The following is a 17,266-nucleotide window of genomic DNA, read 5'->3' on the forward strand; positions in this document are numbered from 1 at the left end:
ATCATTGTTATGCTACCATTATAAAGTGTTCTGCACTTGTTATCTGAGCATAATGAATTGTGATTTAAATGAAATAAATGTGCTTACATGCTCCTGAGGGTGCTTTGGCTGCTCCACTCTCAGGATGACTTGGTCCACTCTGTGTTAAATAAACAAATACGTTATATGCAAGAAAAACATAGGTTATTAGTGACTATCCGTGGATTGATTTCACAGCTGTCAACAAACACTGTTTTCCAGTGCACTAACAGGATTGAGCATTGAGTGCCTTAATCAGCCCATGTGTAAATTAATGAAATGAACATGATATTAAATACTAAGAATGAGCCAGCTTTGATAATTTGACTTATTGACCTGTAAAGGAGAATCATTGCACACACACGCGTGTGCGCGCACACACACACACACACACTGCCCAGCTAAAAAAAAAAGCCGTGCACACTAATATTTTGTTGGACCACCTTTAGCTTTGATTACGGCACTCACTCACCATGGCATTGTTTCAGCAACCTTATGCAACATCACAACATTTATTTTACACCCAGAGTTGTATTAAGCTTTTGCCAAGATCTTGTCTTGATGATGTAAAGTCTTCTCCAGCACATCCCAAAAACGTTCAATGGGGTCAGGACTCTGTGGTGGACAATTCATGCAGGGTTTCCCATACATAGACCATTGTGTGGCGCAGCGCCACACAATGGATTGCTATCGCCACACAATCAAACTCGCGATTTAAAAAAAAAAAACAACCTTCCGACCCCTTATTTTAAAAGGTAGCCTACGTCATGCTCGTGATGAGCTTTATCATAGCCTTCTTGGCTTACAGGAAACGGACATCCCTGAGTCAGGCTATAAACCAATTCTGATGCATACAGTAGCAGCTTGACGCGAGGAACCGGCCTTATTGCATTATCCCATTTATCCCGCTTCAGCAATGACTTCCCTTACGATAGGGCACTGGAGTTTTTTTTCAGGAAGCCACGCAGAATTAAATGTTCTGATAGGGCATGCAGGCTTTGCACCAATTAGGGTAATGCTATTTCATTATTGTTAGTTGCCTTGGTGTTACCTTAAGTGGTTTCTTACATCTAATTATGATATTTTATTTTATTATTATTTTGTTACATTATACTATTTATTTCATTTTAGTATTGGTTGAGGTAAGTGTTGAGTTCAATATTTAAAATAAAAACCTCCAGCTTGTTTTTTGCAATTTATTCCTTGAATGTCAACTAAAGAATGATTGAAAGATTGCCACCAAAAAGGCAAAAAACTAAGGTAAAAACCAGTGATGCACCGATTGACCGGCTGCTGATTGGAATCGGCCGATTTTCACGTGATCGGCCATGACTGGCGACCGGCCGGGCAAAATTAAAATATGCCGATTTTCTGCCGATCAAAACTTGTGTATCACTTAGAGATGAAAGTGGAAATACTCGTAATTCACAACTAAAAAGACTGCAGCTACACTGGCAGCTTGAACATGCTTTCTAGTGCGATTGTGTTGCGCTTGCGCAGAACGGTGTCAGTCCTGCGCGCCTAACGAGCTCCGACGCGCGCGCCGTTAACAACAAAAAAATTCACTATATTTGGATATCCAAATATAGTAAATTTTTTTTGTGCCAGATATTGGATGTGAAAAGAAGAAAATGTTTGTGGTTGTGTGAATTTCCCATTACAGGAATTAATACGTTAGCCTATTACCAAACATCTAGTTAGATTTGTACAAAGAGAGAGAGAAAAAAATGTCTGTTTTATATATATATATATGTATATATATATATATATATGTATATATACTGCTATGGAACACACTTTCATAAACCTATTTAGATCTGAAAACTTGTGCCTTATAGAACAACCCATTTCTTCATTCAGTATCAAAATACAAAAATAATTTCCAGTCATACTTATAGCATAGCCATTCTATCATCTTTGTCAAATGTGTAGAGTAATTTCGAATGGAATCAAGTGCAACCAAGGTTGTAAAACAGACATTTTTTTCTCTCTCTCTTTGTACAAATCTAACTAGATGTTTGGTAATAGGCTAACATATTAAGGCACAAGTTTTCAGATCTAAATAGGTTTATGAAAGTGTGTTCCATAGCAGTAGGCAAATAATATATGAGGGGGAAGTTGATTTTGTGCCAGATATTGGATGGGGAAAGAAAAAATGTTTGTGTGAATTTCTTATTTCAGGAATTAATATGTTAAAACCAAACACGAAGAAAGAGTTTACAAAGAACAATGTCTTTTTGTTTGTTTTCAACCTTTGAGGTGTTGAAAATTTATTACTGAAAATCTGGCAGAATGTTCTATTAAAGAAAAGATAAAAAGAAAATAGTCTTTGTGTGTGCTGTGAAGTGGTTTGAAAAAATGAAATCGGAATCGGCAGGTCACACTCCATGGAAAATCGGAAATGGCCCAAAAAATTGCAATCGGTGCATCTCTAGTAAAAACTAAACTTTAACTTCAATTTTGGTGAGTAATTTTCATAAATTTAAAAGACAGGTTTTCCACCAACATCAAGCCCAGCAAACTAATGGCCTGCCCTGTAATGTAAAGTTGGGTCGAGGAATGAAACCAGGCAGGGTTCTGGTAAAAATTGTTTTAGCTGTCTTCTCTTAAAGAACTTGAAAGAATTTAGATTGAACTGAATAATCTCAAATGCTTCTTGTAGCTTTAAAATAGTCCCAGCAGGTGACTCTGAAGAAAAATACCATGTTTGAACACCGCCCGCTGTAAACACTTTGCATACACCCCAATGACCGATTCCACCGACCACCACGACACCACCACGCACGATTCCCTCATCGGCACAGTGGAGCACCACAAATTGCTACCTGGTCTGTGGGAAACACTGTCATGTGTGAAAATTATGCCTCATGTTTCCTGAACCACTGTTTCACAAAAAGAAAAAAATCCACTGGTGTGATAACCTGGTCATTCAGTACACTCAAGTCGTCGGCTGACTTCATTTTATTGCAACATAATGCTGCCGAGTCTCGACCTGACCAACTGAAGCAACTACAGATCATAACACTGCCTCCAGAGGCTTGTACAGTGGCCACTATGCATGATGGGTGCATTGCTGTAACCTCCTGAGAACCAACCCATAGACTTGTGTCCTCTGTAGTTGACATTTGTTTTACATGCACACCATCTTACTCTTTCAAGCTATTCACTTTAATCCTGGTGTCTTGTAAAGAGTACATCCTGGGCTTTCCAATGATATATCATGTGACTAGGAGGGTTGCTGGAAAATTCCTAGTAAGGAAATCACAACAAAAGAAAAATTGAGAGACACATTTTTTTCTTGGTTCCCAGGAGGATATGTGCTTCCCTTCTTACCCCGACACATCCATCACTCAGGAACAGGGTAAATCTGGACTCATCAGACCACAGGACCTTTTTCCATTGCTACAGAGTCTAATCTTTATGCTCCGTAGCAAATTGAAACCTTTTCTGCTGATTAACCTCATTAACAAGTGGTTTTCTTCTGGACACACAGCTGTTTTGTACCAATCCTGTGAGTTCTCACCACAGTGTGAGTGAGGAAATGCTCTTATTTTCACTATTAAACATAGCCGTGAGTTCTCCTGTCAATTTTTTTTTACAAATCTACTTTACCAAGTATTTAAGTGTCAAGGTCAGTCAGGATCTTTTTCTGATCACATTTCTTCCATGAACATGATGGTTCATCACTATCCTTACAGGTTTTAATAATGTGTTGGACACTTCTTAACCTAAATCCAGTCATTTCAGCAATCTCCTTAGATGTTTTCTTTTTCTTGATGAAGGCCAATAAATTGACCCTTCTGAAACATAGCAACATCTTTTCCAAGACCACGAGATATGTCACCCGACATGTTTGCTCAAGAAATGAGAAGCTACTCACTGCATCAGTTAGGATTAAAAGAATTGTTGCCAGCTGAAACACATTAATCACTGCTGTAATTATTTATGAAGTATTTGCTTAGTTGAATCCAAATGGCGACTTTTTTTGGCCAGGCAGTGTGTGTGTTATTATATTATGTTATATTATCTCATCTCATCTCATTATCTCTAGCCGCTTTATCCTTCTACAGGGTCGCAGGCAAGCTGGAGCCTATCCCAGCTGACTACGGGCGAAAGGCGGGGTACACCCTGGACAAGTCGCCAGGTCATCACAGGGCTGACACATAGACACAGACAACCATTCACACTCACACCTACAGTCAATTTAGAGTCACCAGTTAACCTAACCTGCATGTCTTTGGACTGTGGGGGAAACCGGAGCACCCGGAGGAAACCCACGCGGACATGGGGAGAACATGCAAACTCCGCACAGAAAGGCCCTCGCCGGCCCCGGGGCTCGAACCCAGGACCTTCTTGCTGTGAGGCGACAGCGCTAACCACTACACCACCGTGCCGCCCTATATTATATTATATTATATTATATTATATTATATTATATTATATTATATTATATTATATTATATTATATTATATTATAGGCGGCATGGTGGCGTAGTGGTTAGCGCTGTCGCCTCACAGCAAGAAGGTCTGGGTTCAAGCTTCGTGGCCGGCGAGGGCCTTTCTGTGTGGAGTTTGCATGTTCTCCCCGTGTCCGCGTGGGTTTCCTCCGGGTGCTCCGGTTTCCCCCACAGTCCAAAGACATGCAGGTTAGGTTAACTGGTGACTCTAAATTGACCGTAGGTGTGAATGTGAGTGTGAATGGTTGTCTGTGTCTGTGTCAGACCTGTGATGACCTGGAGACTTGTCCAGGGTGTACCCCGCCTTTCGCCCGTAGTCAGCTGGGATAGGCTCCAGCTTGCCTGCGACCCTGTAGAAGGATAAAGCGGCTAGAGATAATGAGATGAGATATCAGCTTTAAGGGAAAAAATTAAACAGCTGGGTGGTGTGATGCAGCCCAATTTAGAGAGGAGTTATTGTTAGCACCCCAACAATGGTGATTATTTTCCTGTAATAGCATGGACTGATGTGCTTATTCATCTTATATCAAGATATTCTGCCTTTTAAGGTATTAAGTAATGAGTAGTTACATGAGTACATAAGTCCACACAATTCCTGTGTGTAATAGACCTTTCCATCATGAGCCTCTATTTTATCTCTCTCTTCACGTTATTAAGACAAAAAAATATAGTTTGTTATGTTACCCAGAAACTAAACAGATTTAAGGATTCAACTGAACTGCAATATATAATATAATATAATATAATATAATATAATATAATATAATATAATATAATATAATATAATATAATATAATATAATATAATATTCCTGATGTTATGAGATTCTTCTTCTGAGACTATTCAAGTCCTTATTTCTAAGTTAAGGAGTAAACAGGTATCTGTGTGTCATACACTATGAATAACATACTTCAGGTAAATTAACTGAACTTTATCTAAATTACCTCTACTGCAGTCAGTTTCTCTGACATCTCAGTCTCTTCAAAAGACTCCCCTCTCAGCTGTGATCGCCGCTTCTTTACCAAATCTGCATCCTTGACATGAGAAAATCCTTTGGTGGATGAAGTGTGAGTTCTTGGAGGAGCAACTAGAGCCTGAGCTCCCCCTGAGCCTCCTGCTTGACTCACCCCCTTGAGTTTGGTTCGAGGTGGTGGTACCAAACTGCCATTGGTGTTTGGATTCTCTTTAGTGCCTTGGTCAGGGACATCTGTCTCCTGAGTAAGGTGGCTAGTCTGGAATCTCTCAGCATAATAGCGTGCAGCAGCATCAGGGTCTGTGTTCTGTATTTTTTCTCCCACAACGTAGCTTGACTCATTGCTGTTCTGTTCAATTTGTACCACACTGAGCTCCTGGCCAGTAAAGTGTGTACGGATCTGGTTGAGGTAAGTCATAACAATGAGTCGGTCAGGCGTGGGCAGCAGTACCATGTCAGAGGGCTCAATCAGTTTGGAGATACCCAGTTCAGCAAAACCATCAAAAGCCTGTGGGATATCAATGTAGCAGTGATTAAACAGAAGTGTCAGTACTTCGGTCTAAATCTATTAAATGCATCCTATGCAACAGCGGTCTTCTGGATACCCAATCACTATAAATAAAGATACTACTCAGTTATATTTCTCTTTGGATTAACTTAGTATCTTCGCAATGCCACAGTGCTCATGAATAAAAAATATGCCAACCATCGACACCAGATGTCATCCTAGGTCACTGATACATTTACAGTACATTAAAAAAATTCCATCAGTGAGACTTCAGCAACATTGCATAAGTATTTGCATTAAAGGTGCACTATGTAGAATTTATGGGGCTCTATTAGCATAATTTAAATATAGTATTCATAATTATGTTTTCATTAGTATATTATCACCTGTAATTATGAATTGTTGTGTTTTCAAAAGCTTAGAACGAGCCTTTCATATCTGCATAGGGAGCAGGTCCTCTTCCATGGAGTCTGCCATGTTGCACCACCACGGTTCTATAGTAGCCCAGAATGGACAAACTAAACACTGGCTCTAGACAGTCACTTTCGCACTTCACATTTTTACAAGTGCTAACTTGAATCTAGCACCAGAAGGAAGATGAAAAAGAAGGAAGTCGAAGAAGAAGAAAGAGGTTGTTTTATTTTAGTTTTATGTCATAAATCTATCGAAAACCCACCTGAAACAACTGAAATGTTGATTAGCCTAACAGTCACTAAGATAAACAAAAAATGTGGCTGCACATGCACTGAATGCCACTGGGATGACACTGATGTTGTGAAACAGCTGGGGTAAACCTGTGGCTCTGCAGACAGGTATTACTCCACCTGACAGTAACTGTAGGTTCTAATACAGTGGGGCAAAAAAGTATTTAGTCAGTCACCAATTGTGCAAGTTCTCCCACTTAAAAAGATGAGAGGCGCCTGTAATTTTCATCATAGGTATACCTCAACTATGAGAGACAAAATGAGAAAAAAAATCCAGAAAATCACATTGTCTGATTTTTAAAGAATTTATTTGCAAATTATGGTGGAAAAGAAGTATTTAGTCAATAACAAAAGTTCATCTCAAAACTTTGTTATATACCCTTTGTTGGCAGTGACAGAGGTCAAACATTTTCTGTAAGCCCTCACAAGGTTTTCACACACGGTTGCTGGTATTTTGGCCCATTCCTCCATGCAGATCTCCTCTAGAGCAGTGATGTTTTGGGGCTGTCGCTGGGCAACACGGGCAACACATCAACTCCCTCCAAAGATTTTCTATGGGGTTGAGATCTGGAGACTGGCTAGGCCACTCCAGGACCTTGAAATGCTTCTTACGAAGCCACTCCTTCGTTGCCCGGGTGGTGTGTTTGGGATCATTGTCATGCTGAAAGACCCAGCCACGTTTCATCTTCAATGCCCTTGCTGATGGAAGGAGGTTTTCACTCAAAATCTCACGATACATGGCTCCATTCATTCTTTCTTTACACGGATCAGTCGTCCTGGTCCCTTTGCAGAAAAACAGCCCCAAAGCATGATGTTTCCACCCCCATGCTTCACAGTAGGTATGGTGTTCTTTGGCTGCAACTCAGCATTCTTTCTCCTCCAAACACGACAAGTTGAGTTTTTACCAAAAAGTTCTATTTTGGTTTCATCTGACCATATGACATTCTCCCAATCCTTTTCTGGATCATCCAAATGCTCTCTAGCAAACAGACAGGCCTGGACATGTACTGGCTTAAGCAGGGGGACACGTCTGGCACTGCAGGATTTGAGTCCCTGGCAGCATAGTGTGTCACTGATGGTAGCCTTTGTTACTTTGGTCCCAGCTCTCTGCAGGTCATTCACTAGGTCCCCCCGTGTGGTTCTGGGATTTTTGCTCACCGTTCTTGTGACCATTTTGACCCCACGGGGTGAGATCTTGCGTGGAGCCCCAGATCGAGGGAGATTATCAGTGGTCTTGTATGTCTTCCATTTTCTAATAATTGCTCCCACAGTTGATTTCTTCACACCAAGCTGCTTACCTATTGCAGATTCAGTCTTCCCAGCCTGGTGCAGGTCTACAATTTTGTTTCTGGTGTCCTTTGACAGCTCTTTGGTCTTGGCCATAGTGGAGTTTGGAGTGTGACTGTTTGAGGTTGTGGACAGGTGTCTTTTATACTGATAACGAGTTCAAACAGGTGCCATTAATACAGGTAACGAGTGGAGGACAGAGGAGCCTCTTAAAGAAGAAGTTACAGGTCTGAGAGAGCCAGAAATCTTGCTTGTTTGTAGGTGGCCAAATACTTATTTTACAGAGGAATTTACCAATTAATTCATTAAAAATCCTACAATGTGATTTCCTGGATTCTTTCCCCCCATTCTGTCTCTCATAGTTGAAGTGTACCTATGATGAAAATTACAGGCCTCTCTCATCTTTTTAAGTGGGAGAACTTGCACAATTGGTGGCTGACTAAATACTTTTTTGCCCCACTGTACATGCTTGGAAAGGGAGGGGTATTCATCTTGGTTGCAATATGGAACCTCACCGCTAGATGCCAATAAATCTTACATAGTGCACCTTTAACTCTATGTTGCGTTAGTTATACCAAGCTTGAATAAAATTATTTGGCTCAGTGAAGCCGCATTAAAGTGTAGTAACATTTAGTATATTTTGAAAATGTTGAAGATGCTTTGAGGCATTGTGCTCAGATGAAGAACATGGATGTCAACAATAAAGTCCTGATCTCCACCTGAGTACCCATCATCTAAAATTGTAATAATGATTACCAAAATGGTAAAATGTACAAAGAGATAAAGACATAAAAAATATAACCTTTTTGTTGTTCCCCTTAATGTCATAAGGATCCAACATTTCGAAATCCCTAGATAAATGGAAAGATGATTTATATATTTCTGAGATCTAAATAATCACACATTCATTTGTTTTACACACAATTCCTCAAATATCAAAGTACATACACTTTATCAGGATGGAAATTATGGAGGATGGCACAGAAAGCGAGACCATTTCGCCAGGAGGTGCTGAAGTTTGTGACTTTCACGCCTTTGTGACCTTGTGTTACCTTTTGGCACCACTTTAGAAGAGACTGACTGGAATCTACAAGGCTTGTCATCTGAGATGAGAGAAAACACAACGTAAATACATGCTAACATGTCCAAAATGGCAAAAATCTACTTCAAGGAGTACAATTTCAAATAATATTCATATACCTCTGACTCACTGGCTGCAGCAGAGTTTGCTGGAGAACTTCCATGATGGACCATGGCTTCTGTCTTTGTTTTCCTTTTAGTGAGAACTGGTTCATTAATATTCTTATTAGAACCTTCCTCTAGATGGGTTATTTCATCAGTGGGAATTGAGGTATCATCTGGGAATGAGGCACTCAAACGTTTCTTCACACGAGGCCTTGGGACAGGCAGGCTTGAAGAATCCTCTGTGGCTTGTCTAGAAAACAATGATGAAAAGAAACAAATCCTATGAAAACTATGATGCGACATTTATTTTTTCGTTTACTAGATACTTCTTACTCCAAGTTCACATGCTGTATATTTTTCAACTGCATTAACACAGGATTACAGTTTTGGTGGGGGGGATGAATGAAACATATACAGTAGGCAGACACATTAGTGTATGTTTTTATCATATCATTTACTCACAAAAATGTCTGCAATATTTTGTCCTTCATAACTTACCTCTTTAATTCTAATGTAGCAGCAGTTTCATCTAAAGACACAGTAGCCAAATGAACCTTATCTTCTCCTTTTCCCTGCTTAACATCCTTCACAGTTGTTTCTACATCCTGATTTTTCTCACTGGATCTCTCTTCTTGTCTTTGCGTTTTACTCACATTTTGAGGAACATTGCTTGTGTCAGACTCACTCATGGTTAAGGCTTTAGCAGACTCACTAACTTTCTCCCTGACATTCTCTTCAACCAGCTGTTGGTTGCCTTCATGATTAGTGAAGGAAAGCTCTGGACAAGCTGTAACTTTTTCCACAGTAACTAACATGCTATTAACAGATTTGTTATTATCTAGTTCAAGTGCTTTGACAGTCTTTTCTGAAAAATATAATGAAGACTCATTTCCTGAAGGGAGAAGTGCTTTGCTTTCCATTTGATTCACAAAGGAGACAACTTGGTTCTCTTCGGAAGGATTTTCATCTGGGAAAGTCGTACTGAGGTGCTTCTTTGAACGAGGAGCTGGAACTGGTGAATGTGCCTCTTTTTGTCCTTGATCGGGGACAAATTGAGGGGAGGATGGCACAGTTGGAATGTCATCATTAAAAGAAGCACTGAAACGCTTCTTCACACGAGGCATTGGAAGTAGAGGTTCTGTGGCCTTGACTTGATCAACTGACTTCACTTTGATTTCAGAAGCAATTTGGTCCAGCTCTCTTTCAGCTTTTTTCTCTTTGCCAGGCTGCATATCAGTAGTTGACTTTATGTCACTTTCAGAGTCAGACATACCTGTAGAGAACACTTGGTTCCTTTTCTGCAATTCAGTTTTATTTTCAGCACCACTAGCTTTAGAAATTCCAGGCATTTTGGCTTTACTTGAGATCTCATTATTGTCTGAGGGGCAAATACTGCAAGTGCTTAATTCAGCTGTACCACTTTCCACTCGGTAATCATCTGGTAAAGAAGCACTAAGGCGCTTCTTTACCCGAGGCATTGGAACAGGTAAAACACTGGGACTCTGCACCATGGTTTTAGTAAAATAATTTTCATCTGCAGATGTCAGAGGATCTTCCAAAGGTGTGGGCATACCAACAACTTTGTCCAACTTCTTGTCCTCAATGATACATTCAGACATTGCTGCCTGCAAACTCTGGGATACATCTAAAAGACATTCAGTCTGGTTTACGACAGATACATGTTCCACGGTGTGTGAAAATTCCTCAGTTAAGTTACTGTTTATTTTGCTGCCAAAAGGTGAAACACTTGAGACATTTGAACAAGGAGAAACAGGTTCTTGATCTTTCAAGACTGGTGTGAAAGAAGATTCTTGAAACCCGGAGTTCCTGCTAGTCTCCTGAGGTGGTGGTAGTTGACTACATGTTAAAACAGAGGTCTCTTCATTTCTAATCTCTGAATGCTTTTGTGGGGAAGTTAGAGAAAATGTCATTATCTCTTCTTTCTGAGGCTTGCTGCTTGTAGGCTGGATGAGTGCAGATATCTCTTGAGCACTATGATTCTGTGGCCTTAAGGATGAGAATACAGTTCATTGCATTGTTTTAAAAAAAAAACATCAAACCCTTCCAATTATTTCAACATTCCCAATAACAACACCAAAACTATTTTCTAAGCTAGAAACAAGCAACTCCTTCATCTATCAACCAAAACACACATCTGTGGGCAAGCAGTTTCAAAAATAACCCCTCAGCCAACAATTCAGTATTCAAGAATCAAGCATATCATCAATGCAATATCATCAAGCATTTTTTTTCTTTGAAACATGCACATATGACACTACACCTAATTCAACCATTAAGACCTCAAGACACAAACACATGAGGCTGCTTCAGGGAAAGCTATGCAGTACAGTATGAATAACAAAAAGCATGGAAAGCACAAACTGGATTAATTCATGCTGCCACTCAGAAAACACGTCAATACACTCACCCCTTCACTATCAAGAATGGCTTATCTAAAAACTCTTCTTCAGTATTCTCATCAAGTTCAAACATTTTCTTTTTGGTTGTTTCACTTATTTGAAGCAAAGTATGTGGGACATTTCCTTCCTCTTCTTTGGTAATCTCATGTAGGTCTGCCTCAGTTAGTGGAGGCCACTTCTTCATCTGGCTATGTTCTCCATTCCCAGTAAGCCAGCTTTCAACATCTTTAGCGCACAAGGATGTCTCAGATCGACTGTCAGCCAAGCGCCACATGCATGGTTCAGCACTTACAGGGAATTTAAACTCCTGAGGCTCAGTTGATGAAATATGCAGTGCTTTTTGTAGGATTGGCCCCTCAGCAGGTTCACACCAAGGCTGTGTGGGTTTCACACTAGCATTGTTTTCAGGATCCACCAAACAACAGGGGTCCTGAGTGGTCAACTGGCCATCCACATCTGCTCCAATACCAGAGGGCTGCAGCATCGCAGCTACTGTCTCAAAACTAAGTAAAATGCATAACTTGAGTGGGGTATAAAGAATAGCAATAATATAATACAAATTCAGCTGCAATGTTTTTCAATTAAAATAATATTAAGACAAAACATGCTTACAAAAAAGCATGTTACAACATTTACAAATCCAATCACAATCCTGTACTTTTAATCCTACAATTTCTCAGGAACAACTGTCCTCAATTTTATCTTTACAGGACTACTGTAGGTTCAAACTTATTTTTTTAAAGCAAATTCACAAATCCTGTGCACAATGAGCTCTCTTATTTGTGGATTTCATGTACAACCTGCCAGTCAAAGTGACTGTATCTCAAACTGGTTGCTCTTTGGTAAGAAAATGCTTAGATCTGCAAAAGGAATTTGTGATAAGGGAAGTAGTGACCTAGTACACGGTGATCTAAATAGACAACATTTTATCCCATTAAGGAAAAAAAATTGCATTTGAAACACTGACAGCATTTGAATATATTGCTCAACTCGCACAGACACTACCATGATTGGCAGCTTTGTGTTGTATTAGAGAACAGACCTATAACACAAGTAAATCTGTACAACAATTAAACATGTTTTAAATATTTTGCTTTAAGTCATTGTCCAGGTTTCATAATTAGTCTCTTGCTTACCCTTTGTGAAAAACACCAACTATGGTTTCAACAAGGCCTGAAGATCCTTCTTTTTCTGTAAAAGGATCATCTGCCTCCAGTACCTCCCATCCAGATGTTATATCAGTATCTGGGGAGTCTGTAGTGTCATGAGTGTTGCTTGGAGTTGACTGCTCCACAGCGTGTTCTTCCAAGAATTGCTTTTCTTGCAGTGGATTTCTGCTGATAACTGGATGTCTTAATAAGATAGTAGGCTGGAGTCCAATATTATGTTCATGCCAAATACTCTGCACTCATACAATTCACATTTCAAATACTTTTCTACTCAAAGCATACATTTATCTTTTGCAGATACATGTTCTTCAAATATTTTTTTATTCTTTTACTGACCAGTAATATTTGTCAAAAGACAAATATTTACATGAAAATAACACAAATGGAGCACACAAAACATGCAAAATGTTAATAAAAATTGGTGTATTAGTGTGTGATGACTGGAAGAATACATCACAAAAAAAGGAAGAAAAAACCCCACAGCACCCCATGCCACAGGCACAAATTAACTCACCCATCAAGAATTTCTTTGGTCTTTTTTATTTCTGGGGTTTTATCTTTAAAAATACAGGGCATTAATGTTCACTCTGCTGTCATGAGATATATTTTTAGAGTAAAACACACTCTAAAAGTATGTCTTACCAGATAGTTTGACATCCACTGTTAGATCCCATTTGTCTATCTTATTCAGTGTAGTACACAGTGCCCTTTCAGGCTCTGTTTGGGTCTGGGTTTGATTGGGGTTTGTTACAGACATGCCGGTATGTGTGGAAGGTATAGTAGGCATTGATGGGAATCCAGGAATCCTTGCTTTGCTTGGGCAACAGTACACCAAAGTGGACATAACTGTTTTATTCTCAACTGTAGAAAGATCATTAGAAACCAAAAGTGGCTTTGTCCTCAAAGGTTTCTCCCTAGAAAGTGGCAGAGCAGACAGCACTCTGTCTATCTGAGTAAGATCTTGAGTTATCTCTCTCCTAGATGGCATTCCAGGTATACTTGATGCATATGAACAAGATGGTAGAAGAGCAGTCATTGCATACATTAACTTTCTTACAGATGGAAATCCAGGAATTCTAGTCTTATCAGGGCATGTTGGTGCAAGTAGTACAATTTTTACATATTGTTCATTCTGTTTGGTTATACTTGAAATTAAAATTGATTTGTGTTTTTCAGGTTTACCCCATGTTGGCCTCGCCTGAACTTTCCATGATGAGTCTGCTGAGATAACTGAATGTAATGAAGGAAAGCCTGGAACAAGAGCAAACCCTGGGCAAGAATTCAGTAGACTTCTCATATCTGACTCTTTTCGTAAATAGAATTTATCCATTTTGATGTAAGGTACAGAAGGAAAACCAGGACTTTGAACTTCTCTTGGGCAGGTTGGCACCAAAGCTATCATTTTCTTCATATTGTAATGCTCTAACTGTTCACACGGATGGTCAAAGTAGCATTGGTCATGAATATCTGATCTTGATTTTAATAATTTCACCCACAAAGACTTCTTCTCAAAAATCCATACATGTGTGTCTGTGCTGTCTCTTGATTGGAGCCCAACAATTCTTGAAGTTTTTGGAATACATGGATGAAGATTTACCATGTTAGGAGAAACTTTGGGTTTTGGTGCAAATGGGAATCCTGGTATTACTGTCAGTGTTGGACAAGTTGGAACTAAGGCAAACATACCTTTCATTGAGTCTCTGGTCTCGTTTGTTATGTCCTTAATAAAAAATAGCTTGTGTTTTGGTGCACTGCAGTACAAGTGAATTGTATTTAGACTTCCAACTAATCCATCTAAACACACTGCTTCATCTTTAGAAGGGAATCCAACTATGTTAGACCTTTTGGGGCAAGAAGGAAGAATATTTTGCATTTTTGGTTCTGGTACAGATGGAAAACCTGGAATGCAGGATTTGAATGGACAAGTTGACAGTAAAGCAGCATTGCTTTCAAGTATTATTTTGTTCTCGTTTGCTTTACTTATAATAATTGTAGGATTCTTAGTTTGCCTATCCATCAGAATGATTTGATTGGTTGGCCAATTTGATGATCTGGGGATCTGTATGCTCTGACATCCAGCTATATGGGAGAGCATTGGGCAAGAGGGATGAATGCTTTGCATGTTTGGCTCTTGACCTTTACATCGCTGTGCAGATGGAAAACCTGGAATGCGTGCTGCAAGAGGGCAGGTTGATAATAAAGTCATATTTTTATTTCTGTTCTCTGCATCTTGACCAGTTTCTGTAAATTTAATTGTTTTTTCTTTTAATGGTTTGCTTAAATTTAATGTCTGGTCACTGGCCCACTCCAAATTGTTAGATTCTTGTGTAGATGGATGTCCAGGAATTCTAGAGATCATTGGACATGTTGGAAGAAGCCTTGACATGCTTGGAACCACTGGGGCTTGAAATTTTGATGTAGTGGTAAATTCATCTACTTGAGCTGCTGGTGCTTTTCTCAAAGTATGATCAGTAACTACACATACTGTAGATACTGTTGAGCAAGTTGAAGAAAATGTTTTCATGGTTCCACACTTCCATCTTTCTTTGGAGCATGATGCAGATGGAAAACCAGGAATGAGTGCTTTCTCAGGACAAGTTGGAATAATAGCCACCATCAGACTGGAAATATCAGTATACTGGACTGGTTTATTTATGATGAAGGCCAGTTTTTCCTTTGACTGCTTGTCCCACAAACATCCTTTCCTGTTCAGCCACTCTACATGAGGCTTGTCCTCTTGAATTAGGGAGCTTGATGGTATACCAGCTACTCTGGATATCTTGGGGCAAAATGTACTTATGGGGGATATTTCTAATATTTTTCTCCTAATGGCAGAAGGGAAGCCTATAATACTTGTTTCACTGGGACAGGAATAGGCCAGAGATACCATATTTCCAATCATTTTTGTATCATACTGAGATATTGCCATGTATTGAAGGGGTTCTACTGTTTTTAATCCCTTTACCTTTTGCCACAAGGTATTTGAGTCTCTAGGCCAATCCATTGCCTCTGTCTCATAAGTAATAGTCATAGCTGTAGATGGGAATCCAGGAACTCTACAAATTATTGGGCATGATGGAAAGAGATCAGCCATGTTAGGTACCCACTGGTTCTCTTGTAGTTTGGACGGAGCATTATCCACGGAAGGCTCCAGATTACATGTGTCTTCCACTGTCTCTTTTTCATCCTCATATATAGACGTGAGTTGTTCTGGTCTTTGTGTCAGGTTCTCAAATGTATATTTATCACAAGCAGAGTGCTCTGTGTTTGTATAATCATCTGTGTTTTGGAACTCAGCATCTGTCCATTCAGTTCTAAAGGCAGTAAAACACTGACATCAAGGGATGCAAGTATAGATGGTATTTCACGGACATATTTTCATAATTTATACACAAACATTTTCTCATACATAACTGCATAAGTTGTAATTCAATTATAACCTATGTATCACATCACCATCAGTTTCAAAAAGTCATACAGGAAACCCACTAAACACCACATTCATGAAACACCCCAAAAAGAGAAACAGGATTCATTCAAAATCTCACAAATTCCTTTGCAATATATCAGTGTCTGGAAGCGCATTCAGATATGCAGTGGTAAGTCTGTTTGAATCAAATCCTGGTTTGTTTTCCTCTTTGGTGTCGTTTCAATGAAGCAAGGTAGAACACAACAATCATACTTGGGTGCAAAACAACTCTAGTGCAGTTCAATTGCAGTTAGAAAGTGATGCAACCCTGTATCAACACAACTGCAGGAAATGAACCAAACATGCTGTGTATTTTGAGCTGTGGGTAACATTTTTCTGTAGTTATAAGTTCATAAACTGAGTCACAAGATGCAAACCAAGCCAAAGGACAGAGTTGTGGTGCTGTAGAAATGAGATGTGTTCTGGATATCTGGACTAAGGAACACAATAAATAAACGATAGATACGCAAAATGTTTTAAAGTAGGAATTTATATAATTATCTGGTAATTTACTGAGTGTCGTGTCTATGTTCTCTGTGCTCGGGGTGATTTTTCTGATTTCTATTCACATATTGTCTGATTTCTACTCTATTTCTATTTTCTGAAGCTTTGTTTATTATTTTACGAGCACATTTTCAGCCCTGCACAACTCTCAGTCAACATTTTTAGGCTTGCTTAATTATGTGCAGTGTGAAACCAAACAGCAAGCAAAGCATAATTTTCATTCTGTTTGGGACTCAGCAGGCGGACTAGTAGGCGTGAAAGCACCCTAATATGACGAACAGATACCTTTGCCATGTCATATGATTTGTAAGGCTGTGAGCGTCGTATCATACAAAATGTCAAACGCTTTTCACTTTATTAGGAGCATTTAAATGGGGAGGTAAATGAAGCTATTATTGCAAGCCATTCAATATAGCATTGCTCCAAGTTACACAGTAAATGCAAAAGGCTACAACTCACCTCTCTCCAACAGTGAGTAATAATGGCATGTCGGGAGGTGGGGCGTGCCACATTCTGCAGTCTATTTTGCTGAACACAGGGGTTTTGAAAATTATTTTGTGCACTGTCCACTG

At 39.4% G+C, this 17,266-nt stretch overlaps 1 protein-coding gene across 12 annotated transcripts in view; it reads right to left on the reverse strand.

Moving 5' to 3' along the window:
- ehbp1l1a (EH domain binding protein 1-like 1a) overlaps positions 1-17,266 on the reverse strand; it is a 105,108-nt gene that overhangs the window by 20,317 nt on the left and 67,525 nt on the right. For 3 of the 12 annotated variants that reach the window (XM_060933749.1, XM_060933739.1, XM_060933729.1), the window contains 11 exons: positions 17,154-17,222; positions 13,364-16,035; positions 13,236-13,278; positions 12,689-12,886; positions 11,561-12,055; positions 9,631-11,139; positions 9,148-9,382; positions 8,896-9,050; positions 8,750-8,798; positions 5,420-5,956; positions 88-139 (listed from right to left, as the gene is read on the reverse strand). In XM_060933749.1, the coding sequence (XP_060789732.1) occupies positions 88-139; positions 5,420-5,956; positions 8,750-8,798; positions 8,896-9,050; positions 9,148-9,382; positions 9,631-11,139; positions 11,561-12,055; positions 12,689-12,886; positions 13,236-13,278; positions 13,364-16,035; positions 17,154-17,222 (6,014 nt within the window). Of the gene's footprint in view, positions 1-87; positions 140-5,419; positions 5,957-8,749; positions 8,799-8,895; positions 9,051-9,147; positions 9,383-9,630; positions 11,140-11,560; positions 12,056-12,688; positions 12,890-13,235; positions 13,279-13,363; positions 16,036-17,153; positions 17,223-17,266 lie in introns of all 12 variants that reach the window. The other 9 variants (XM_060933813.1, XM_060933795.1, XM_060933769.1 and 6 more) reach the window with 8 other exon arrangements.

The sequence above is a fragment of the Neoarius graeffei genome, chromosome 1, assembly GCF_027579695.1.
Source record: "Neoarius graeffei isolate fNeoGra1 chromosome 1, fNeoGra1.pri, whole genome shotgun sequence".
In the NCBI taxonomy this organism is placed as follows: domain Eukaryota; kingdom Metazoa; phylum Chordata; class Actinopteri; order Siluriformes; family Ariidae; genus Neoarius; species Neoarius graeffei.